Source organism: Notamacropus eugenii, chromosome 2, assembly GCF_028372415.1.
Source record: "Notamacropus eugenii isolate mMacEug1 chromosome 2, mMacEug1.pri_v2, whole genome shotgun sequence".
Taxonomy (NCBI): domain Eukaryota; kingdom Metazoa; phylum Chordata; class Mammalia; order Diprotodontia; family Macropodidae; genus Notamacropus; species Notamacropus eugenii.
In genome coordinates, this window is record NC_092873.1 from 484709134 (window position 1) to 484735685 (window position 26552).

The 26552-nt window shown below is 40.8% G+C and overlaps 1 protein-coding gene across 4 annotated transcripts in view; it reads right to left on the minus strand.

The window, feature by feature from the left end:
* The window catches only part of LOC140529844 (carboxyl-terminal PDZ ligand of neuronal nitric oxide synthase protein-like), a 381739-nt gene that overhangs the window by 123412 nt on the left and 231775 nt on the right, over positions 1-26552 (minus strand). For 2 of the 4 annotated variants that reach the window (XM_072648807.1, XM_072648806.1), the window contains exon 3: positions 2495-2587. In XM_072648807.1, coding sequence (XP_072504908.1) covers positions 2495-2587 — 93 coding nt within the window. Of the gene's footprint in view, positions 1-1667; positions 2465-2494; positions 2588-26552 lie in introns of those variants that run through there. The other 2 variants (XM_072648809.1, XM_072648808.1) reach the window with 1 other exon arrangement.

Here is a 26552-nt window from a genome sequence, read left to right on the forward strand (position 1 = left end):
TACATTCTACTGTCAGTTACTGTGAAAAATGAAACCAAGATTGGAGTTATCACCACGCTCACAGCTCCATCGAGAAACCAGGTGTGGGAGGAGTAGGGGAAAGGTGAACTTCTTTTCTCAGTCTGGCATCAGGAGAATCACATATGGGAAAGAGCTGAGATCATTCCTCCTCACTCCTCCTAGCTAGCTGAAGAACTGAGTTTTGAGTGATTCACAGAGTCCCTCCTGATTCTCTTGGGGAGATTGTTTTTCAATCTAATAGATCTTTCTCTGGCATATTTTTTATTCTCTTACTAGAAGGGGTATTTCTTTTCCTGATGCCTTGGCATGCTGCTGATTTTGAAACGGCAGTTTGGGGGAGTTCACAGCTTTTTCTTTAAGGATACACATCAGGGCTTAGTTACTCCCACCAGGAGCCTAGAGGCCATTGACCTATGGTGGCCCATCTTCTACTCTCCCTATTCACTGAGCCAACCAAGACACATAGTGGCTATGGCAGATGCCAGGATGTGATTCAGCCTGACTGGAAGGATGGTAAGAATCAACAGTGCTTCATTCTAATCAACCTTTAAGCCACTCATGACTGTCCTCCTTAGAGGTCAATGCTGGGCATCTGTGGCCTTGGGCTGCCTGTTACTATTAAACACACTCTCTCATACACAAAGCTAATTTCTTTAACTGGTGCCCAGGGACCTTCTCCACATGTCAGGACCCAGCTTGCTTCAGCTGCCCACCTGGTTTCAGTATGCCACCTGGGCCCCAGGGACAACTCTATTTCAAGGATGATGTCACAACAAATTACTGTGAGGGGAAGAGGCATTCTTGCTCTCTCCCCAACATGAAACATAACACTCAGAGCGGTCCCTACAGAGGGGGCTCATTAGGGTATGGTTACAAATTCCTTAGGTCCCTTACATTTTCTAATTTCTTTTTTTTCTTATTTTTTTTCTTGTTTTAAATTTTATTTTAGACTCAAACACCAGAACACAAATATAGAACAGAGAAAAGAAACACAGCATATCAGAAACTTAAATATTGTAACTTAAATACAAAGTAAGAAAGGGAAAAAAAGCATGTCATGTACATAGCAGAACACGAAAGGATTAAAAATAGGTAACAATAAATCTCCATTTCAAGAAAGCCTGTATGATAAATACTACATGTTGTGTGAAGAACTGCTCATCTTTTCTTTGCATCCTTGTAAGTTTTCTTTAGGTCTCTGCTCTGCACTTTTTAATTTTGTTCTATTTTTTTCCCTCCTTCTGTCCCCCAAAAGGGTCCCTTACATTTTGAAGGTGGTGGTCTTTGGGGAACAGTTTCACTTCCCATTTTTCTTACACAAATCCAACCAAAGCAGCATTCTTAGGAAGTAGCAATGGAATCCTGAAGGCAGCATACTCTGCTGTTACATGGATGCCAGCCTCACCTGGGCTTATATCTGCTATTTAGAAGCCCTGAGTTCAAATCAGAGTTCAACTGACTGTATTACCTTGAGCAAATTCCCTCCCTCCCACCCCCAACCAGGGCCTCAGTCTGCTCATCTGTAGACTGAGGGAATTGGACTAGGTGAGACCTCTAAAGGTCCATTCCAGCTCTCATTCCTATAGCCTAGGATCCAAATTAGATTATGGAAGACACCAAGTTAGTACCACAGATGCTTTACTTACGGTATTCTGATCAGCTGACCCCGTCATCATAGGAACACAGGGCTCAATCTGCCATACCCAAATGTTTCCCAAGGTTCACCAACACACACACACACACACACACACACACACACACACACACACACACACACACTAAACACATGCATAGCTTAAACCTCAGGAAAGCAGCATATAAATGAATGCTTTTGGGGGCTCCTAGGAGGGACAGCCAGTCACCACCAAAGCCGACACTTCCACAGGCAGCAATAACAACAGGAGAACCCTGAGGAATTCCACCACCCCCCCTTACTCCTCAGCCCCACAGCTGGTTTCAACCCAAAACATTCCTGATCCAGCTTTTAAAACAAACTAATCGGCAGTAAAAGTAGAAAGAAGGCAGTATATGAACAGCATACAGTTGTTAGGGCCTTCCCAACATTTTTTGGTTTTATCTGTGTACATGTTGTTCTACCTACCCACCCCTGTTGTCCATTTAACTCTCAATAGAAGGTAAGTTTCTTGGGAGGTGGAACAACGTTTGTCTTTGAATCTCCAGGACCTGGCACACAATAGGCATTTTATGAATATCTGCTGAATGAATCAACAGGATAGTGGGAGCCAAATTCTGGGATAGGACCGGGAGTCAAGGGCCAGTAAGGAGAAGGAGGTGAAATAAAAAAGGAACCTCCTTTTATAAAGAAAATGCAACCCACACGCCCCAGGATCAAAGTCATTCATTTCTCAAGGTTAAAAATCTGAGCTCTGGTATCAGCGTCAAAAATAGGGGATCTGCAGACATTCAGACTGACTCCTCACTGCCTCCTAGTGGCATATTCAGGGACACTCACCTTCTTCTTTTTCTTCAGAATCACTTTCACTCCATCCACAGATACCATAATGCTCACTTTCTTCTTCTTGATGTTCTTGGCTTTGAATTCATACTGTACAGAAAGAGGGGAGGAACAATTAGGCCAACACATCCAAACTGCTAACTTATAGCCTAAGGGAAGGCCAGAAGGACTGTAGAAATAAGCTGAAAATTTTAAATTATACTTTAAAGTTGAGGTCATCATAATTATTAGACTATGGTTAAAAATAGAAAAGTAAGTCAGTGTTTCAGATTAGCTAAGGAAGGATTAGAAACCCCTGAAGTCAATATCCCAATATTCAATAAGTTTAAGAATATATGTATTTACTTGTTGAAGTACTGTCTATTTGACAAGAACTGCAAAACAGACACTAGTTAGGAAATAGGTTTAGACCAACATTTGACACCATATACTACAATAAGTTCAAAATGGACAAATAACTCAAATAATAAAAGTTACACCATAAAAAGTAAGAAATGTACGAGCTCAGGTATCTTTCCCACATGCGGCCCTGGAGAGAATGCTCAACCAATCAAAGAACAAAGGCAAATACAGAGGTAATATAGATTAAATTGCATACAGGTTAAATTGAATTAAATTAAATTGATAAAATGAATCAACAAAAATCAGTGCAATGCTATAAACTGGAAAAATATTTTTATTTCTGATTTTTATCTCTGATGTAGGTCTGGTGTTCAAAACATACAAAGAACTAACATGAATATCTAAGACGAAGGACCATAGAGAAGCAAAGAATATGACAAACAATTCTGGAAAGTATTGAAAAATTTTAACAACCATGTACAAATATTGCTCCCAATCACTAACAGTAAGAGAAACGTAAATCCGAAAACCTGACATTTCACCTTACTTCCTGCATACTGGAAAAGAATTTAAAAAAAAGAAAAAGATGGGAACTTTTAAAATTGGAGGTGCTATGGAAAGTTGGTCACATTGGATTGTAAACTCTTTGAAGTCAGGGATTTTCATTTGCCTCTTTTTTCTTCCCTGGCACTTATCTTGGTGACTATCATGTAGTAGGTGCTAGATAAAGGTTTATTGATTGACATTAACAAAATATTGAAAGAGCTGTGAAAATTCATCTAACCATTCTGGAAAATAATTTGGAATCATGCTAAAAAAGTGACCAAAATATCCATGCTTTCTGATTCGGAGATTCCACTACCAGGCATCTATACTCCCAAAGAAGCCAAAGACAGGGGGTAAAAGATCCTATATGTATATATGTGTATATGTATGTAGATAGATAGATAATACTTTTTATGGCAGCAAAGAATTAGAAACAAAATAGATGACCTCTGATTGTGGAAATATTAAATTACAAAGTCTAGTAATGAAAGCACATTATTAGAAATGATGAATATGAAGATTCGGAAAACTGTGAGAAGACATAGGAACTAAAGCAAAGTGAAGTCAGAAGAACCAGGAAAACAGCAAACACAAAGACTATAAAAACGTACATTGAAAATATATAAGACAAAATACTAAATAGTTAAAACAACCAGGCTTAATCCTAAAAAAAGAAAGGAGAAAATGTACTTTCCCCTCCCTTCACTGGAGAGGCAGAGGAGGATGGATGAGTAAGGGTGCATATATAATCAGACTCAGCGGAGACATGAGGAGTTTAACTGAATTGATTTTTTCTCTTCTTTTTATTCCCTTCCCCCACTCTGCTTTAAAAACAACACAACAAAAACAAAAACAAAAACAAGGAATGGCTCACTGAATAGGGAAGAGGAAGAACATATTCTGAAATGAAGGTAATAGAAAAAAGAATCCTGAATTAAGCACCTACTATGTACCAGGTATGGTACACTAAGCATTTTTTTCAAATCCTATCTCATCTGATAAATTGACAAAATTGTGTTATATATTTATATCTATATATAGGTAGATATAGATATAGGTATATACATTCAATTCTGGGGGTTGACATGGGAACTGGATCATTGCAGAAAAAAATATTGCAAGCAGTTTGGTGGTTGTAAAAATGGAATCAAATAATCTTTGGACCAAGAGAGAGATTTTAAATGGGATCTGTTCAGGAATATGTTTAATCCAGCCTGCATGGATGAGAACTTCCACGATAAGTTAATAGAAGAGATCTGTTGAAAAGTAACAGGGTACAGTATGTAAAGGGTCTAGCTGCAGAGCCAGGAAAGCCTGAGTTCAAGTCCAGCAGTTGACATCTACTAGCTCTATGACTATGGGACAAGTCATTTAACCTCTTGGGGTTCCTAGGAAACTCTCTAAAAATACAAATTACAGACTAGTATCTGATCTGTCGCAGTGGAGGGAGCTCAAATTTTGGGAGTTCCCATCCTAATGAAATCACATATAGGATCCACATCTCCCCACCCATACATACCCAAAGAAAGAATGAGGAGATCCAAAGAGCTTCACAGAATGTGACGATTACATAGCACCCTAGAGGTCACCCAGGCCTAGGGAAATGGGGTCCACCACCTCTTTTTACAAATGTAGATGGAATGACCTGCCTACAACCACAAAGCTGATTAGTAGCAAGGCCAGGACTAGAACACAGATTTGCAGACTTCCTAGTGCAGTGTTCTTAAGACTCCACAATAGTCCCTCAGCAACCCCTGATGATGGTTTACAATTTGGACAACCAATAAATATTTCCTTGAGTCTACCTTCAAACCAAATTCTCCTCTTTTTTTTCTAAACTATTGGCTGTATTTTCAACATCCCAACATCTGGCATCTATGTGGTATTCCATCCCCTTCTATATCACTTTCCATTGTTCTCAACCAAACCTTTTTTGACCCATTTCTTTAGAAGGCCAAACTCACTCCCAGTCTGATTTGGAGCTCAGTGGGATCTGCAGTCTTCCTAGGAAAATTCCCTGGTCCATCTTTTCTTTCATGTCTGAACAGCAATTTCAATCAGTTTCCCCTGGTTCAACCATCACTAGAAATCTCCTGTGCTATTCCAGAGGCTGAATATTCAGCTAATGTTCTACCAGCTCACTGTATACCTGCTTCCCTCTCACAAAAGGGAAGATTGTGGCAGTTGGCTGAGGTAGACGGCCTTTCTTCAAGGTCCCCCTGCAGGTTGGTGATGACAACTTTTGCTTTGGAGTGCTGCCCCTCAGTTTCTAGGCTTGCAGCTTAGACTCTTCAGTCCCATGTCCCCATGACATACATAAAGGGAAGTCTCTGGGCCCATGCTGCCAGGTAGGATGAGAAAGAAGGGACTGGAACTCCATGAGGACAGATAGGAGATGGGCATCTCCTCCTTGAGTCTCTATCAGGACAGGTTGAGCAGAACATCAGCTCCTTGAAGTCAGGGACCCTTTTTGTTGCTGTACCCTCAGACCCTAATACAGTGTGTAGAACATAGTAAACACTTACTAAATCTTTTTTGAACTAAATTAATGGGAGTTGAAAGCAATGTGTATTGTGGAAAGAGGACCAGATTTGGAATCAGAAGACTTGGGACTGAATCTGGTTCTGTTATATACTTATTACCTGTATGATGTTGTACCTCAGTGTCCCTATCTGTAAAGGGAAGGGGTTAGACTAGATGTCTATGAAAGTCCCTTCTAGTTCTAAATCTATAATTTTATCAATCAATTAAACAACCAACAAGCCATTCTTAAGCTCTTACTATATAACAAAGATGGTGCTGAGGGCTGGTGGCTACAAAGAAAGAGAAACACACAGACACACAAAAGTCCCTAGTTATTTCCTTTTCAAGAAAGAAAGAAGAGAGAAAGGAAGGAAGGGAGAAAGAAAGAGAGTAAAGAAGAAAGAGAAAGGAAGAAAGAACAATGAAAGGAAGGAAGGAAGAGAGAGAAGGACAGAAAAAAAGAGAAAGGAAGAAAGAAAAGAAGGTCATTCAGAGACAGTGGCCACAACTTGCTGGAGGCACACGCCTTCAGTATACTGTTTCAACCCTAAGTTGCACCTGATGGGAAACATCCTGCTCAGGTACAGTTAGACACAGGAAATGTAAAGGCCCTTGGGCTGGCAGCACCAACAGGAGAAAGGTTGACTGTGGAAGGTTGACTTTGGCTTTCTGCCCAAAGAAAACTGGAAAAGGTAACTATGAAACATGTTCAGGCTACCTCCCAGTCTTCCTTGTCTTCAGACAAGCAGAGAATCTCAGACACTTCTGACTCTGTGTGTGTGTGTGTGTGTGTGTGTGTGTGTGTGTGTGTGTGTGTGTGTGTGTGTGTGTGTGTAGGAAAGAAGGATACAGTGGTAGAACCCAGATGAAGGACCAATACTATCTCATGCCAGTTACAATAAATACCAACGTGTGGATTCCAAGTAAAACATCAGGGGAGCACAAAGCCTGCATTTAGTAGGACAATCTTGGATTTTTAATACTTCTTGTCCCTTCTCTCTTCTGACGCCTCCTACAAGTCTTATTTACACCTTTGGTCCCTCACTGGCATCCACACTCTTCCTTCTCTCCTCCTCTCACAATAAAACCAAATCAACAAATATCCGAATGCTGACTGTCTGCAAGACATGGTGCTAAACACTCCTCTCTGCCGTCAGTTTTCTCTGGACATTTTTACATAAATATAAATATTCAAAACAGACTTATTAAGGACTTACTGTAGGTAATAGACATAAAAATGAAAAAAAAAAAGCCAGAGTCTGTGAACCTCAAAGAGCTTAGTTTAACAAAGAGAATAGGCCATGTAACAAGCAGGGATGAGCTGTTATGGAAAAATGAGAAGGACAGATCACTTTCAGTTGGGGCATTCAAGGCAGGCTTCATGGAGTCAGTAAGTCAGTCGATAAACATTTATTAGGCACCTACTATATGCCAGGTACAAGATTAAGCGCCATGGATGCAAAGAAAGACAAAAGATAGTCCCTACCCTCATGGATTTTACAATTTAATGGAGAAAACAACATGCAAACAACTATGTACAGACAAACTATGGAGAAGACAAATTGGAAATAACCAACAAAGAGAAGGCACTACAATTAAGAGAGACTGGGAAAGGTTTCCTGTAGAAGGTGGGATTTTAAGGGGGTCACAGCCGAGTTGCTCTGAAGGAATAAAAGGATTTTAAAGTCTGAGTATGGAAGGAAGGAGTGTGTCTCAGACATGGGAGATGAGCAAAGCCCTAGAGACCAGAGAGAGTCATGACAAGACCCAAAGACAGTTGGTAATTCATAATTTGCCTTGACCAAAATGTAGAATTGTGTGAAGGGGAACAACTGAAATAAGACTGGAAAGCAAGGTTGAAGTCACATCACAGAGGTCCTTATTGAAAAGCCAATCTAAGAGGATTATATTTCACTTCATAGACCAAAGGAAGCAGCTTTAAGGTTTTTTGGAGTGTGTGTTGGAGGAAGGAGGTGTAAGAGTAACTGCTTTCTTTTATCTCCAGAAAAATATTGTCCTATTTGCCTTTTTTAAATTAGTGCTCCCCTTGGTAGCGTCACTAGTCTCTTCCTTGGAATCACTGGTAAGCCCTCTGGACATTTAACTTTCTCTATCCCACACACCATGTCTATGTTCTTCTTCTGGGTATCTGAAACCTGGTTACTTTCCAAAGAAGTGTTTTTATAACCTTTGCCACACCATTCCTTGGTGGAAGGATGGAAGAATCACATATAATTCAGCACTGGTGAAAGCACCTTTCAGCTGTGCCTTGAGACATTCGTGAGCACTGTTCAACTACCATCAAACACAAAGGAATGCACAGCTCTACTCTTAAACACTTGATGAAGTATCGTACAACCCTTCCCCACAAGCAGGGGGGAGAGTCCCAATAGAGGAATATTTGTCCTGTTATAGTGCAGAAGATCACCTAGTTGCCACTAGCATCAGCTTCAGGGCCAAGGTCAGACCTGTGCTGGACACAGTTACCATGACCATTAGCAGCTGTTTTCCAGCTAGACCAGAATACTTTGGGTTGTAGCTCTGATGGAACCCATCAAAATGAATGGAAATCAAGAGTTCGAGAATAATTAAATATTAAATTTGGCTTATCTAAGTAGCAATCCCACCACTTGTGCTGTGGACTACTATTCTCATTCCAGGGAGACAGGGTGGAGGGTTGAGAAATGAGAAGGCTCTGCCTTAGTCGAGGAGTAAGTGTAGGAGGGTGGATAGAGAGAAAAACGTCTTCTTTGCCCCAAGTCACGATCCCCAGAAGCTGCTGAGCTTTAATTCCCAGGGTTGCAGAGGAGGAAGCATCTGTTTTCCTGGGTTTGAGTTAGGTAAAAACCAATCTATTCTTATTTTGCTTCAGATTTCCAAATGGTTGTGGACGATAAAAGTTCAAAACAAACAGACCGGCCAGCACCCCCTTTTGTAAGCTTCCCATTGCCTGCCTGGCCTCCCACAAATCTCACGCCAATGGTGGGGTCTGTGCCAACTTGCGCAACCCCTTCTCTCAGCATGAACAAACTGAACTACTGTATTTGCTTTGGCAGTCTGAACTCAAGGAAGGAGAGAGAGGACCCACAGAGATTGACTTTTGATGGCATAATGAAAGCGACCTAAATCCATTTCCACCAAGCTCCTGACATGTGACCACCAAATGCAGTCAATCTTTTGGGCCATGAAATGGGACAACCATCTTTCAGTTTTGTCCAGTAGTCCAGCCCCTCGTGGTCCACTGAAGTGGACATGATTTCAGAGGATGAGGCGGGGGCAGGAGGGAGGAGGGCAGCACCAGAATGTTCCCTCCGAGTTGGCTATAGTCACCAATTAGTAAACACTGCTAGAAATAGAACAAAATCCAGTTATTAAGAGTAGCAGGGACACAAGCAGAAGCTTAGCTCTTTGAATGAATTGCGGCTGTCTGACATTTCTCCTCTGCCTACTGGGGGTGCCAGCTCCCTGCTACCCAAATGTCTCTGTGTGGCACTAAAGAGAAGCATGAGGTTGTGAGTAGGTGACTGGAAGAGAAGACAAACACCACCTGTCCAGTACTTGGATTCCTTCCTGATGTGTTGCAGGGGAAAGAAACATTTCTTCCCCAGGTGGCAAGCAGACCACCTCAGAAGTAGTCTTTTTGATGGCTCTTATAGCCACATTTATCTGCCTAGAAAATGCTCAGGTACTTTTTGGCAATCTCTATGTCCCAGACGAAAAGGGACTGACCCAGAGGACTGCTGGCTTCTCTATTGCCTGATTTTTCTTTTAAGTGGTTTGGCCGGTGCTGTTTCCTCTTTGTAAACTGATTGCTAGCTGGACATTTTGGCTTGCATGGCAAGCAGCACAAAGCAGGGCTGGAGTAAGAAGCAAGAGTCACATACTCTCTCAAATCAACATTTAATTTAAGATATGAAAGTAATATAAACAATTGAGGCAAATTTGGCTCAGCAAAACGCAATTACTTACTGCAGTACTTGCTACATTCCACCTTTTACTTCCTTTAGCTCCAAAGCAACCTATTTTCCTTTTGGATGGTCGAATTATTCTTTTATTTTTAATGGATATCTTTTGTTTTGACATCACTTTCATTTCTAACTCCTCAAAGAGTCATCCCTTACAACAAAAAATGAAGAGAAAGGTAGTTGAGCAAAATTAACTAATCCTTCAGCTGTGTCTGACAGTCATCTAGTGTTCCATACTCATGGTCCATCACCTCTGCAAAGTAGGAAGAGAGGTATATCTTCTTATCTCTTCTTTGGGGAAAACCTTGGTAATTCTAACTATATGACGTGAAATTTTGCTCTTATTCCTTTTTTCCATTTATATTGTTGGGGTAACTGTGTTTAAAGTTCCTCTAATTCTTAAGAAGTTTTTCCTTATATCAAATTTAAATCTGTCTTTCTGTAGCACTAATCTTCTGCTCCTAATTCTGCCTCTGGGACCAACTTAAAAACACCCACTAACCATCACAATTTACTAAATTTACTAAAACGTGTAGGGAATAGTTAAATTTTACATAAACAGATTACTACAGATGCATGAGAAGCTTTAGTTCACTTTCTCCTTCAAGGTATTTGCATTCTGTTTGCACAATGTAGCAGGTACTCAAATGCTGGTGGAATTCAATTTGACCTGCCATCATAGATGGTAGCAGCTTGTAGGGTAGGTTGGTAGTACTGATGGAGCCTCCCTTTTCCTCTAGGGCATGAGACCAATTCAATTGGCAGGGAGGTGAAGCAGGAAGAGAGAGCTGGGCCTGGAGGCAGGAAAACCTGGGTTCAAGTCTGGTCTCAGACACTTACCAGCTGTGTGACCTTGGACAAATCACTTAAGCTCTCTCTGCTTCAGTTTCCTCATCCATAAAATGGGGATGATAATAGCCTCCACCTCACAGTGTTGTTGTGAGGGTAAAATGAGATGGTATTTGTAAATGCAAAAATAGAAAAACTTACAGTACTGTATACATGCTAGTCGTGATGCTGGGAGTTGAAAAACACAGACAACACTGACATTCAGATATTATTCCGACAACCAGAGCAGTCTTCAATTGTTTATCAAAATCTTAAGAAATTCTGGGAAGGTAATGACCAAATCCATTTACTTCCATATCTCTAAATTTGCATGATTCTTCTTGGGATAGGGTAGAGACATCAATTATCAGACTAATTCATTACAGATAAAGCTCATTTAGGAAAGATAGGTGTATTTCCCAAAAGCTCAGCCTCAGTCTTAATTGTTTTTGGGAGAGGAGGGAATAAATTAGCATGTTAAATGCTCTACTGCCTTAAGGCATACTCATCAACATTGAGTTTTAGATACAAAAGAGACCATGGAGGTTGTTTTACAATACAGAGAAATAAAGACCAGGAAGTGATGTCTTTTTTGAAAATCTGTGGTAAGTGGATGGCGGAGGAGGACGAGGATCACATCTCCTGACATTCATTTCAGTGTTCTATCATATGCTAGCAGCCTAGGCTAAAGTTGCTCTGCCCTGGTTACAGACCTCCAGATCAAACAAGAGGAACTCTGTGGTAAGGATGCTTTAAATGAAGCACCTGGAGGCGTTAGCAATCGTGGGCATTCTCGGCAGTGGCAGGCTTGCATCAGCATCTGTTCCACCACCATTATAGCCCCAGAAAAACATCACTTGTCAAACTCCCAGAGTCCAGTCTCCCAAAGGAACACAGGCAAAAGGCACAACCTTGCATGGCCAAACACACCCCAGGAGAGAGGGTGAGGACCTGCGGCTCCTGGATGGCCCTGCTTCACGCTGAGTCTGATAACTGCTATCTCTTCACACTCATGGATTAAAAGGAGCCATACTTTGCTTGAGCAAAATGATACCTGGACAGTGTCACATCCCCCCTTCTCTCTTCCCTTCACCTTAATCACTGAATGTCCTGCATATAATTACTGATGCCTCCGAAACTTTCTATTTGGTGTTCTCCATGGTCGCCATCTTCCCTTGCATCTGCACAATGCTTTCTCAAAAGTCTTCAGTGCAACACTCCCCATACCCTTCCTGCCCAACTACATCTAAGATAAAATACAAAATCTTCAATCTGGCGTTTGCAGTCCTCTAATACAAGGCATCCCAAAAGGCTTAGCGCAGTTTTAAGCTTTTAAAAACAGAAATCTGCACTAGGACTTTGGGGACATCCTGGATGTACTCCCACTGACCTTTCCTGTCTAATTCCATATTATTCTACAAATGTACTCCCTGCTCTAACCAAAGCAGCTTAAATTACTATGATTTATAACCAGCTAACATTCATACAGTACTTACTATGTGCCAAGTACGATGCTAAATACTTTATAAATATTATCTCCCTGGATCCTCACAACAACCCTGGAAGGTAGATACTGTTATTATGACAAACAGAGGTTAAGTGACTTACTTACTTAAGGGGCACACAGCTAGTGTCTGAGGCTGGATTTGAACCCAGGTCATCCTGACTCTAGGCCCCACACTCTATCCACTGTATCATCTAGTTGTCCCAATAATAATAATGACAATCAATGATGATGATGACGTTGGTAATGATGAAAGCTAGCATTTACATAGTACCCACTGTGTACCAGATATTAAGCTAAGAGCTTTATAAACACTATAGCATTTGATCCTCATAATACTTGTTCAAAATTTCACAGTAAGATGCAGGCCGAGGAGAACTAGAACCACATCTCTCGACTTCCACGTGTGTTCTAGCAATGACTGCTGCCTGTACATGACAGTCCATTTTCTGCCTCCTTTACTGTGTCATGTCTCTAAGGCAGTCCCTCCTTGTCCTCAGAGGTCTCTTAGGTTCCCTGACTTCCTTCAAAGCACAGGTTAAGCACCATCTCTTATATGATTCCCCCAGATGCTTGCCCCTTCTTGAAATTAATATTAATCAGTTCCTCAATAAACATTTATTAAGTGCCAGGCACTGGGTAAGGCAATAGGGAGACAAAGACAAACCCTATGGTCTGCTGGGAGGAGACAATTTGTACAGGAATCTTTATGATATATGTATTAAATAGAAGACTAATATGTTTGGGAGTGAAAGAGTACTGGCATCTAGGGGGTTGAATTAAGTTAATAAGCATTTGCCACACACTTAACTATGTGCCAGGCATGGTGCTAAGCACTGAGAATATAAATACAAGCAAAAAGAAAGACAGTTCTTGCCCTCAAGGAACTTATTATATTCTAACAGGAGAAAATAATACATATAATGAAGCTAAATGCAAGGGCATGGAAGATAAAGTCAGGGAAAGTGCCGCCTAGAGGAAAGAAGACATGACTAGCCTGGTCCTCTTCTTTAAAATGCCAGTTATGAGAGGAATCAATGAGAGAGGGTGGGAGGGAAAGGGAGAGGTAGAAGGAGAGAGACAGAGAGAGAGAAAGAGACAGAGACAGAGACAGACAGACGGACAGAGAGAGACAGAGAGAGACAGAGTGAGAGAGAGAGAGAGAGGGAGGGAGGGAGGGAGGGAGAGACGAAGAGGGAGGAGAGGAAAAGACAGAGGGAGAAGAAGGAGAGAGAGTAAGTGATGCTACTGGGATGGAGAGTACTTCCAAAGTAAGACGTTCAGAAGAAAGTGAGAGAAGAGCAGAATTAAGAAATACTTTAAGAAGAGAATAAATTGAACAGAGTTTTGATGGGAAATAAGGAGTACATTCTATGCATGGGGAGTGGGGACAGACTGTACAAAGATACAGAGACAGGAGAGAGTATGTTGGTGGGGAGGGTGGAAAGAACATATTGGCTGAGCTAAGTAGTGCAGCAAAAGGCATAATAAGTAATAAGGTTGGAAAGACAGGTTGGACCCAGGCTGTGAAGGGCTTTAGAAGTGAAAGAAGCTTATATTTGATCCTAGAAGCAGTAGGAACCATTACAGTTTAGTGAGTAGGGGAGTGACATGGTCAGATTTGCACTTTAGGATTGGATTGGAGAGGGAAGAGCCTTGAGGCAAGGAGACCAATGAGAAGATTTGCAGTAATTCAAGAGAGAGGGGATAGAGGGTTGTAGAAGGGAAGTGAACATGTGAGTAGATGGGAGGTGATGCTTGTGAGAGATAATATGGAGGTATAAATGGCAAAATTTGGCAACTGACTAGATACATGGGGTAAGTGTGAGCAGGGAGTCAGGGTACTATCAAGGTGGCAAACCTGGGTAGTAACTGAAAGGATGGTGGTGATCTCAACAGAAATGGGACCCTTTGGAAGGAGATAGTATATCTAGTTCAGTTTTGAACATACTGACTTTTGAGATGCCTATGGGACATTCACTGTGAAATCTCAAATAAGCAGTTGAAAATTTGTGTCTGGAGTTCAAGAACCAGGGCTGGATATGTGGACTGAGGTACCATTTGCTTAATGGTACCACTTAAACCAATGGACACTGATACAGGTCATCAAGTTAAAAGGATGTAGGACAGAGCCTTGGGAAATACTCACAGTTTGGAGGAGTGATATGGATAATGCTGAACCATCCAAGGGGAAAGAGAAAGAGGAGACAGACAGACAAGTAGGAGAAGAGGGTATCTGGGAAGAGAAGGGGGTCTTTTCAAATGCTGCACTTTTGAATGAGAATGAGTAAAGATTCAGCAGTAGGAGAGAGCAGTATCAGTTGTGTGAGGGGGTGTATTTATTTTATCTGATATAAATTATGTTTTGCTCCTTTTTCCTCCCCTAGAATGTAAGCTCCTTGAGAACAGGTCTATTTTCTTCTCCTCTTTGCTGTCCCAGCACCCCATATAATGTCTGACACATAGTAGATTCCTTTATTTTGTTATGAATGGGTTTCTACTAGTGCTTTTTATTAATGCTGTTTTTAAATTTCACCATAATTCTCCACTCCCACCCTGCCAGGCCCATGTCACTCCCCCTACATGAATAAATGGCTGTTGAACTGCATCTTCTGCCATACTGGAATATGATTGTCCCATATCCCCAAAGACTGCTGACACCTTACAAGTCATTTTCCAGATGAGGATGATAAGAATGAAAGACCAAGTGACTTGGTCATTAATAGAAAAGTTGGTATTAATTATGACAGATCTAGGCCTCAATTCCTAGCCCAGAGTTCTTTTTCTACACAAAGCTACTTTCTCCACTCTACAATGATTTTGTAAAGCAAAGAAGTTTTTTGTTAAAAAAAAAAAGATACCCCCAATTTACCTTTTGTGTAAATTTAGATTTTCATCTATTAAAAACCCAAGCCCCAGTAAAGAAAATTCCTATCACTACTGTAGAATGTCTTGGAGCCTTAATTCCTATCTTATTATAGGGAGCAAAGGGAAATAAAATCTTGCTCATTACAAACGCTTTCATGGTAACAGCATCTTCACGTGCTCCTTTCACAGAAGCATAAGGGCAAAACCTTGACCCTACAGAAATGCTTGCTTTTATCCATCCACCCTCTCCTTTCTCTGGAATGTAACACTCCCTTTCAGTCCTCCCCCAGCTGCAATACCCAGCAATTCTCATGCCTCAAAATGGGGGGTACTTCAGTTGTCAGAGATATGAGACAGGGTTCTCTGGTATCAAGCTTAGGGACTGGGCCAGGAAACAGGAAAACAATTTATAATTTGGAAACATTCAAGGGGAAAGTTAATAAGGTAACAGAGGGGATGAAGACCACTTTAAGCACAGATGTTCCAGGTGAGGAGGCATCTTCCTGGCACCCAGGGACTCACCTGAGATCATAAAGAGCAAATTGGATAGGAGTCCTCCAAGGAAAGATAGCATAGACAATTTCAGGCTGCGGGCTCCTAGGAGCACCTGAGTGACAGCTGGTCCCTACAGGGCTGAAGTGACCCAGCCCCTGGAACACATCCCGCAACCCAGTGCTGACTGAGAGCATGTTGACAGGTCACAGGGTACAGAACAGCAGCTGAAATGATGAAGGAGACCTGAAGGACCATGAGGCCAGATAAACACTGAGGCTATTATTAATAATGTAGCATTCACAGGCTATTTCTCCCTTTACTATCTCTCAAGGTACGTTAAAAACAAATACCAGGCTCTATTTTTTTTTTAAGTGAAATGGAGAAGTGTTAAAAGGAGAACAAAATAACTCAAGGCAGGCCAGTTCAAGCCTCTAATATGTAGCCCAAGATTAACACCAAGTTATAAATACTGTGGATTGCCTTGCTAGGGAATTAGCGGAGGGAGATTCCAAAAGTGTCTGTCGGTATTTGATAGAAACAAGGAATGAACAAGGACGAGCTTGTGTAGGAGGAATGTGAGCACAAGGCTGGAAAAAAGTGATGGGGCTTGTAAACTGCTAGGGAAAGGGCTGGTTAATTGGATAAACTCATCGTTCAGAATGATTCAAAAAGTTAATATGAAGCATCCCAGGTAACATGATTACATTTGAAGGGAGGATCTTTGGAAGAGGTGGCATCCTGATAGAAGGTTTGCTTTGGAATAGCTGGGGGCTCTCGGTATCTCCTGAAAGAGGCAACCACCTATCCCACCTGCCTAAGCAAAGAAAGGGTCCTGTTTCCTTCCAACTGAACCTGATCAGACAAACCATCCCCCCATTCACCTCCCTCAACCCAAGTACCAGTAAACTCAGAGTCAGAGAATCATGAAATCAGAACTGAAGGAAGCTCAGAAGTCATTTAATCTACTACCACACCACTTGCCAAATGACAGTTATATTATTTGTAATAAATTAATATAGGGACCACCCCCACCCCCACCCAGGAGGAAACTGATGCAGATCAGCAGATGCTGAACAATGTAAAGTCAGAGACTTTCCTGAGGGCACTGAGAAGTTAAATTGCTGGCCCAGAATCAGAGTCAATATCTGTTCCAGGCTGCACTTAAGCCTACTGTCTATCTTCCAGACTCTAAAGGCCAACACTAATCTAATACTAATTTAAGGCTCTATCACAGTTGAGGTTTTAAAATAACATTTATTCTCTCATTTGAGTCTTACAACCCTGTGAGGTAGGCGTTATTATTACTATTTTACAGACGAGAAAACTGAGGCTCAAGTTACTTAATTTAGTTAGTCATGCAGCAGCTAGGACAGGTCAGAGGCAGGATCTGAATCCAGACTTTCCTGATTCCAAGGCCAGCACTCTATTTGGATACACTAACTCTTCTTGAAATGTGATTGCTTCTCTTGTGTTTGAATACTTCCAGTGAAGAGAAGCTCCTTAACTCAACTGTGCAACCCACTTCTACCATTAAGGACAGCCAGGTGTGCAGTGCTGGGCCTGAAATCAGGAAAACCTGAGTTCAAATCTGACCTCAGAGTCTTGCTGGCTAAATGTGACTCTGGGCAAGTCACTTAAACTCTGCCTCACTTTCCTCAACTATAAATAAAGAATAGTGCCTACCTCCCCGAGGGATCGTTATAGCACCAACCCTCAACTACAAAATGGAGCATAATAACAGCACTTATCCCCCCAAGGTAAGGACAAAATGAGATACTATTTGTAGAACTCTTAGCACAGTGTCTGGTATACAGTAGGTGCTTAAAAGATGCTGGTTCCCTTCCTTTTTGGGGAGACCTTGCTAGAAAGTTCTTCCTCGTTTTGAGTTGAAATCTCCCTCCCTTATAATTTTCACCCACAAGCCTAGTTATATTCTCTGGAACATCAGAAAACAAGTTATCATCATTAAAAAAAACAAAACCATACATGTATTAATAAACACACCTTCACAAGATTCCCCTTGGGCTTCCCTTGGCAGTAGGTTAGGCAAAATGGCTTTTCTTACTTAAAAAGTTTCCATTCTAAGATGATCAGTGCTCCAACAACTTGGAAAAGTCACATAGTGGAGAGGGAATCTCCACTGGGAAAACGATGCTAACTCAAAGGATAATAAAGACAATCCTCGGCTGTCAGCAGATGGCGGTCTTTTCCTTGAAGTCTAAATGGATTCCATACAACAACAAAGGGTAGGATCCTATCTGGCTGCTGAAAGGTGAAGGCAACTGGCCTCACTTACAGGGCTGGCTGGGGATGGAGTCTGGACTCCTGTTTCTCTGTGCAGTGACTTTCCACCACAATACTCTGATAGCTATAGGAAACCCTGAGGAAACGCAGATGGGGGAGGGAGAGTGAGGGGTGGTGACTCAATTCCAAGCATGGCAATCTGCCCATCCCAGGATTCTCTGAAGTAGATTCAAGTGGACACCATATTTCCTCCTACATCCTCTTCTTATGCTCAACCAAGTCATTTTGCAGATGCCTAAATTGCTGCAGTGACCTTGAACAGAGGTAGCTACGTTCCGAGGCATGTTACTATGTGGGCAAAGGAAGATTAGAAAAAAATAATCATTTCAGATTATTTTACTATTTTCTTAGTAACCTACTATTAAATTAGGATCCAGGTTTTTCCTCCCCTTATTTCCTTATTTAGGACCCAGCCTGTAGAAGGTTAGTCAGTCTCTGAAAGAAGTGACTGATTGATGAGATTGCCCTAATCCTTGGGAAAACATACTCCTCCATCTTCTGCCAGATCCCACCTAACTGGGAGACCCTACTTCTGTTTAGAGTGTAAACAGAAGGTGAGTTCTTCCTCATAGGAAATGAGCCCCTGTCCTGATAACCCTCCATTAGAATTTAGGGTGACTCAGCTCATGAAGGAGAAAACCAACCAGACTGAGCTGCAGAGAAATGGATTCCCACACTCAGATGACTAGAGGCGAGTGAATCTTATGATCAAGTCACGTTCTCAACAGAAGGAGCTGAAGACTTCTAGCCCACCTCCTCTATAATGTCTACCAAGTAGGCTTGATTTTCACTTGTCAGGGACATCCCCTTTTCCAAAAATATATTAAGGCTTTCAGCCTCTCTATGGTTTTATCTTTGGTTTGCCAAGAAAAACCACTAACCATCAATTTATTAATTAGTCTAATTAATAAATTGATTATTAATTACTCAGAAACTCTATTTCTCAGGTTTTTTACTCATCACAGAATTTAGATGTAAAACATGGCTATCCCAATTTTGTTTGCCCCCTACTCCCATGATAACAAATTTTCTTGAGTAAAAGGGTTCTAGAATGGGTCAGGTAGCCTTGTTATTAATATCATTAATATTTTAAACAATTGCTTTTTCCTATCATTCTATCATATTTCCACCCAACTTAGCGCTAGATTTCCCTTCTGCTAACTCTTCCCCCCCATGACATCATGTCCTGTTACGAAGGCCAACCACTATGATGTGAGTAACGCAGCAATGGGGCTTCTCTACAGGAAGATAGAGAAACATATGAGGCTCTGTAGGGAAGCAAGTTTAGATGCAAACACGGACAAAATCAGATAAAGAAAGTAAGCATTCAAAAGGAAGAGGGAAATAAGGAGGGGAGCGGGGAGACGAGGACCTACTCTCAATTGCTCAATCACCAGACTGACTTGACAAAATATCTGAGCCCAGAATTTTTCTGATTCTGCAATGAGTCAAAAGGAGGGAAAAGAATAACAGCCACCTCACAAAGTTGTGGCAAAGATCAAGTTAGATGTAAATACATAAATCTCTTTGCAAGCCTCAAAGTACACTCTATATGTTAGCTATTATTATTACTAGGTGGCACAGTGGATAGAGCTTTGGTTTGCAATCAGGAAGACTCATTTTCCTGAGTTCAAATCTGGTCTTAGACACTTACTACCTGTGTGACCCTGGGCAAGTCACTTAACCCTGTTTGCCTCAGTTTCCTCATATGTAAAATGAGCTGGAGAAGGAAATGGCAAACCACTTCAGTATTTGCCAAGAAAACCCCAAATAAGGTCACAAGGAATCAACAGGGCTGAACAACAATTAAAACAACTGAACAACAACCACACTCTAGTTTAAGAATAACTCTCCATCTCTGGATCCGCACATGCTAACAAGGACTTTGGCTGAACTGCCGGCTCTCGAGATGTCCTCTGGAGACCAAACAACAAGCTCAGTGATGAATAAGGGCTTGAGCAGTAAGTGTAGAAAAGGCCTCTGGGGGAAGAGAATCTGGTGAAATCATTTAAAGGTCACCAATTTGAGAGGAAGAGGAAAATTCAATGTGCTGAGCCATCCTTATGCTTCACCACTATTTCACTTCTCCTTCCCTGGGCTGCTTTTCTTCTGTGCCTCTGATCTTGCTTTTCATTCCCTACACAGAAGCTTCTATAGATGTAAGAAGTGCATTATGTTGGCAGGGTCCCCAGTTCCATATAGCCTTAGCCAGCCACTCTTTTTTTGGAACCATTCCCAATGCAAGATTCCATTTCTGTTCTTGACTCCACAATGGCTGGAAGTGACTCTTAGAGAAAATCAAAGAAGGCATGAGCAGAACAGGAGGCCAAACCCTCTATTATAGGTCTGAACCCCAAGTCTCAGCTTTTGGAAACCAACACACAAAGGTAGATTGATATAATTGATGGCAGCACTTTGTAATCTATAAAGTCGTATGTAAATGTCAGCTATTATTATGGCTTTTGTTCTATCTCAAAATAATCTCTAAAGTCTGATTACTGCAAATTAGTGAGATACTGTGATTATCATTATTGCAAATAATATTCTCTATGTCTAAATTTCATTTAATTCCTGTAACAGCTCACCAGTCTGGTCTTCTTTGATCTTTATTCTTTCTCCTCTCATTTTTCCATGTGTATTTCCATTTCTATACCTTCTGCCTTTTCAGTATAAAAACCCATTACTTTGCCCTGATGAAAAGTCTGAGTTCTTTACAAAGGGACTATAGATACCTAACAAGGGGTGCGCTCTGACAATGAAATACATGTGATTAACAGTGTCAGATAATTCTCCAGCAATCCAGCTTTCATCCTGTCATTTTCCCAATCAGAAATGTCTAGTGGCTTTCCAATGAACTACAGCACAAAGTCCACATTTAGTTTAGCATTAAAAGATTTTTACAACATTGCCACATTCTGCTTTTCCAACCTTATCTCTCACTTACTTATGCAAATCTTTGGCTCTCGTTCAACTTAATTCAATACAACTCAACTCAAACAACATATATTACACCTGCTATGTGTGATGCACCATGCTAAATTTGGGGGACCATGAAAAGATACAGCCGACATAATTTGTGTTCTATGAACTCATATATATTGATTTATTCACTTTTTCCCTAAAAGAGTTCCTGCACTTTCTCTCTCTGGGTTCTGTGTTATGATGTAATCTCCTTCAAGGAGCCGAGAATATCTGTTTTTAAGAAGAAAACACTTGGAGTGGTGAATGATAATAACTAGCTGTAAGTATCTGAAAAGCCATCACATGAAAGAATCGAGCCAGTTCTTTGTGCTTGCAGAGAAGTTGCAGACATGCAGATTTAGGTTCTATAATAAAGAAAAAACTTCCTTAGAGTGCCCTGCAGTGAAATGGATGGCCTTAGAAGTAGGAGGTTCCCTCTCACTGGAGGATGGATGATATACAGAAATCACTACTTGTTGGGGATTCCTGTAGAGGCACAGGTTGTACAAGACGGCTTCTGAAGTCCTTTCCAATGCAGATTCTGTGAATGTCTTTCTTCTCCTTTCCAATTCCCGGTAAAAGCTCACCCATCCTTCAAGACCCAGTTTAAATACCATCTCTTCATTTCCCAACCCACCGGAGCCTGAAATGATTGAATTCACTCCTCTGAATTCTGTAGCAATTACTGTCTATACAATTTACTCAGCAACTCATGCACTGCCTTAAAACACCTCTTCTATTACTATCTTAATTTTTTCCCCTTTTTATGATTATGAACTTGACAAACAGTAACAAACACGAACATTTTACCGCACCAAAAGAAAAAGCAGGAAAAGAAGACCGCTTATGAAAGTATAATTCTTCCCTACTTTCAGTTTTGTGTGTGTCTTTTTAACTTCATATTTCAAAACTTAACACAGTCTTCCCTTGTTACTTAAAGCTTTTGTTACTTAATTTTTCCTGTTTTAGCCTCCAAATGGATTGCATACTCCATGATGGTAGGGGAAGTGGTGGTGGCTGATACTTTATACACTTTACATCACCAATCCCAGTGCCTTACACAAAGAAAAAATAGGTCTTATGAATATCATATGAAGCCTCATCTTCTCATCTGCTCAGGTGAGGCTGCATGAGGTAATGGAAAGCAAGTGGAGTTTGGATATCAGAATACACTTGGTCTCCATCACCACCTATGACATGTGCTGGCTGTGGGGATGAGCAAATCACTTAAGTTTCCTGATCATCAGTTTCCCTATCTGTAAAGTGGGGACAATAAAACCTATGGCACTTACCTCAAAAGGCTGATGTTAGGGACAAATGAGGTAATGTTGCTTTGTAGACTTTAAAATGCTACACAAAGGTTTTTGTTAGTCATTTCAGTCATGTCCGACTCTTCATAACCTGATTTGGGGTTCTCCCAGCTAAGATACTGGAGTGATTAGCCAATTTTGTTCTCCAGCTCATTTTACAGATGAGGAAACTGAGGCAAACCAGTTTTAGTGACTTGTCCAGGGCCACATGACTAGTGTCTGAGGCCAGATTTGACCTCATAAAGATGGATCTTCATGATTCCAGACCCAGTGCTCTATCCACTGAACTGCCCAGCTGCCCTTACAAAAGTTAGCTGCTACTATTATGGATTCAGATGATTTCCCAGGCGATACCTTATGTAGACTGCAGGACCAGAGTAGTCCTAGTTCTCTTACAAAGTCAAGGCCTGACGGGGGCCTCAAGTTTTCTCACCTCCAAAACGAATGGTTTGGACTAGATCCACTTTAAGTTTCCTTTTAGTTCTATGATTCTATGACTCAGAGCTGCAGAGAACACATGCAAATACATATGCCCATATATGCTTTAGTTATGTACTTTCTTTCATTGATTCAGATACATTAGAGTGTGTCTAAAGATTTTAAGCATGTAAACCAGCCTAGGAACTATTTGGAATGGATGAGATCCCTTAAGGAGAAGATGCTCTTTGAAACAGTAGAAAGATTGTTCAAGAACTAATGTTATTGCCATACACCCAATCTTTCCTTCTTCCAACCTTTAAAGACTTCCCATTCCACTCCTAAAATAAATTAAAGCATCCTCCCACTTGTTCAGGGCTCATGCTATATCATTCCCATTCCTTTTTTCTATCCCTTAAGCAAACTGAATTCCACCCATCTGTCAAAGCTCCAATCAAATGTCTCCCTTTCTGCTCTTTCTTGTTAATACAATTCTCCCTCAAATCTTGGCCAGTCCTGTAACTCACTAACGCACTTGTTATGTAGTTTTAACTATTACATAGTGATAGTATCTTATTCTACTACTAAGCTATCGGCTCCATGACATCAAGGAAGTCATTTAGTGATGTACTACAGTCTACAGAAGCCCACCATTTACCTCAACACTGCCCTGTGGGTGATTGAAATTCTGATTCTTTTAGCAGTCGCATATCAGGTCTACCAAATAAATGGACACACATTAAGCCACTAAATAAATATTGTCATTGCTCTCCAGAAACAAAGAAGTGGGGATACATGTCACATGCTGAAATCACATCCACACACCACCGTTTGTGTGGGATGTGCTAATGAAGTACTAATCATGTTTGGAAAGCAAATAAAGAAGGAAGAGAATTCAGTGAAACAATAATTTCATATTCTACAACCATGCCCAGGCAGTCTTTTCCCTTATTATTGGCCTACTAATCATTTTTCTCTGTACAGCCATCCAGAGTAAATATAAGTCAAAGAGGTTTAGAGAGAGTTCAGAGGAAGCCTGGGAGCAGTGAAGAGATAAGGAATAAGTATTCTGTATGATGAATGGTATCGAAGGGGCCTTTTGGTTTCTCCCATTCGTCCTGTCCAACAACACGAGAACACGGAATTGTTTGACATGAGGGCAAGATATAAAAAGCGTATGCTGCTTAATATTCTGTGCTAAGCTATTTGTAAAACTCATGACTGCAGAAAGTGAAAGCCTATCTCTCTAGCCCCAAAGATATAGCCTAACTCACTAGAAATCTTTTCTCCTTTGGACCCAAATAGATAATCGTCTATTGGACTAAAGGAGAATTCTTTGATCATCTTTTTCCTCGGTCCAAAAGATGATACAGATAACACTGGATGTCACTTCAGGAAAGTATAAGACTAAGGGAAGAAAGCATTGGCCCATGCAAATGGATTATTGGTCTAAAATAGTTAAGTGGAAGTAGCCTAATCGTCTCTGGGAAAATGGATATACCTGAAGATTGTGTTTCTTCCATGGCTTCTGAGAGCAAGGATACTTGATTTAATTTAATTACTTAATAACCTAATGACTTAATTAATAACTTAATTTATAAGAATTTTGTATCACAGATTCCCCTCCCCTCATGACAGTCTGATGAAGCTGAAAGTCCCTTCTCAAAATAACATTTTTCAATGCATAATACAAAAGACATAAGATGACAAAGAAAATCCATTACACTGAAATAGTTATCAGAATAATATACAGAAAAAGGCTAAATGTTTCACATTTCCAAGGGTTCCTAAGGCACATCTCAAGAGGAAAGGCTCTTGGAACAGTTGCAACTGGGGCATGAAGGTTGATATTATATGTACATCCTTACTATTTCTAACCAGGCTATAGCATTTTTCTCACATCAATATCTCTCTACGGTTGTTATCGTTGGTATTTTGATGTATTTGGTCAATTTCCATTGTTGTTGTTCAGTTGTTTCAGATGTGGCTGACTTTTCATGAGCCCATTTGGGATCTTCTTGGAAAAGATACTGGAGTGATTTGCCATTTCCTTCTCTAGCTCACTTTACAGATGAGGCAAACAAGGTCAAGTGACTTGCCCAGGATCACACAGCTAGTAAATGTCTGAGGCCAGATTCAAACTCAGGAAGATCAGTCTTCCTGACTCTGGGTCTGGTACTCTGTCTCTAGCTGCCAGGTGAATAGGAGGGGAGGCTCAGGTGCTACACAGATCCAGGATTTGAATATATTATTTTCAGTTTGGAAAACACAAGCACAGTTCTTCTATTGAGCTGCTTTCTCCTCAGACTTTATCAAGGGTAGCCTCTATGATAAACTGTGCTTTTTGCATTTTCCCATGGGGAGGAACAAAGGGGAAGCAGCAATGATCCCAGAAAATAAAGATAGATGTTATTTCACTAGCATGAGGGAGCCAGGGAAGGATTACATTTCCTTGGAATCTCCCAGTGGTACTTTATCTATATTGATTTTAGCTTCTACTCATGGCAGGTACCACGGGATCTCTTCCAACGTGTTGTCCAACTTGTCTGACCTTGGGCACAGATCACATTAGGTCCCAATCCAGTCCAGCAAATCTCATCTGCTGAGGCCTAATGTAACTCATTTTATTACACTTCATGCTGTTTTAAATTATGGTCCACAGAGGTGCAAAGCAAAAGAAAAAATCACATCATTCAATGCCTAAAAGGTCAGTAATTGTCTCTATTTGGGAAGCTTCTTCCATTAATCCAGATGGTAAAACCTCTACAACTTGGTAAATTGTGTTCCTGAGTTTGGTGGGGGGAAATCACCCAGTGGCCAGTGTCTTAACACTTAACTAGACAGGTCCTGAGATGATAGACATAAATTTTGTTACTAAGTCATATTCATAGTCTTTCCAGCTTTGTAGGAAGGACCTGTCAAAGCCTGTGTGTAATCTTTTAAGAGTTGACGGTCACTAAATGGGGGGACGGGGAGGGAAGGGATGAAGGAAGAGTATCGTTCACTATGTATTTGTATCCCAGAAGTACATTACACAGACACGTGTACACACATACATCCACACATATATCTTTACTGAAAATATTAAATATGCTCAATTTATAAAATGGTTGGACAAGATGGCCTTTTAGGTCCAATCCAAGAAAACTTCTGTGCTGCTGCCAGTATTAAGTGAAGGCCTATCACATTTGGCACTACAGGAAACACTAGGGACATGAGGCACAGTGTCTGCCTGAAAGGAACCTAAAACTCATTGGGGAAGTAAAGCACACACATGAACTAGTTACATAACATGACGGCATATGATTAAGCACCAAAATAACACATCATTTTAACAATTTACTGCCACGGAATGATTATGCCAGAAAGCAGGCTATTTTTTTCTAAGCTAAAATGAGACCTAGCAGATCATTCAATTTCAACCTCCTCTGAGAATGAAGATGCTAGGTTGCATCCAATTACATTCAGACCAGTTCTCAAAAATTAGCATGGCCTTTTAAAAAATAAATGTGAATACCAAGCCCCACTTTCCAAAAATATATAATTGCTTCTTTTTTGCTTTCTTGACTTTTGAAAAAGGTAGGGAAAGGTGTGAGCTAAAAGTAACCCATTTATACCTCTTCTGCTCTCAAACTCATCTCTTTTAATTGGCAAAAGGAAGTATGTATAAGTGTGTATATATGTGTGCAACTACATGTATACGTATATGGGTGGATGGATGCATTTAATTTGGGGCTAGGCACTTATGATCATCAAGCCTCCCCCTGAAAAAAAATTTTAAAACCCATAATAAGATTGTACAGGGAAAAATAGATTAAAATTTAACTAGGTGGCAACTGGGAGTTTCCAAACTCACTGAGATTTAAAGAGGGAGAGGAGGGAACAGCATTTATTAAGCACCCAGTTACTGTATCCTAGGTTCATCTCCAGTCATTCTGATGAATATCTGATCACTGAACCCAGATGGCTCAGGAGGAGAAAGTGAAGTTGGT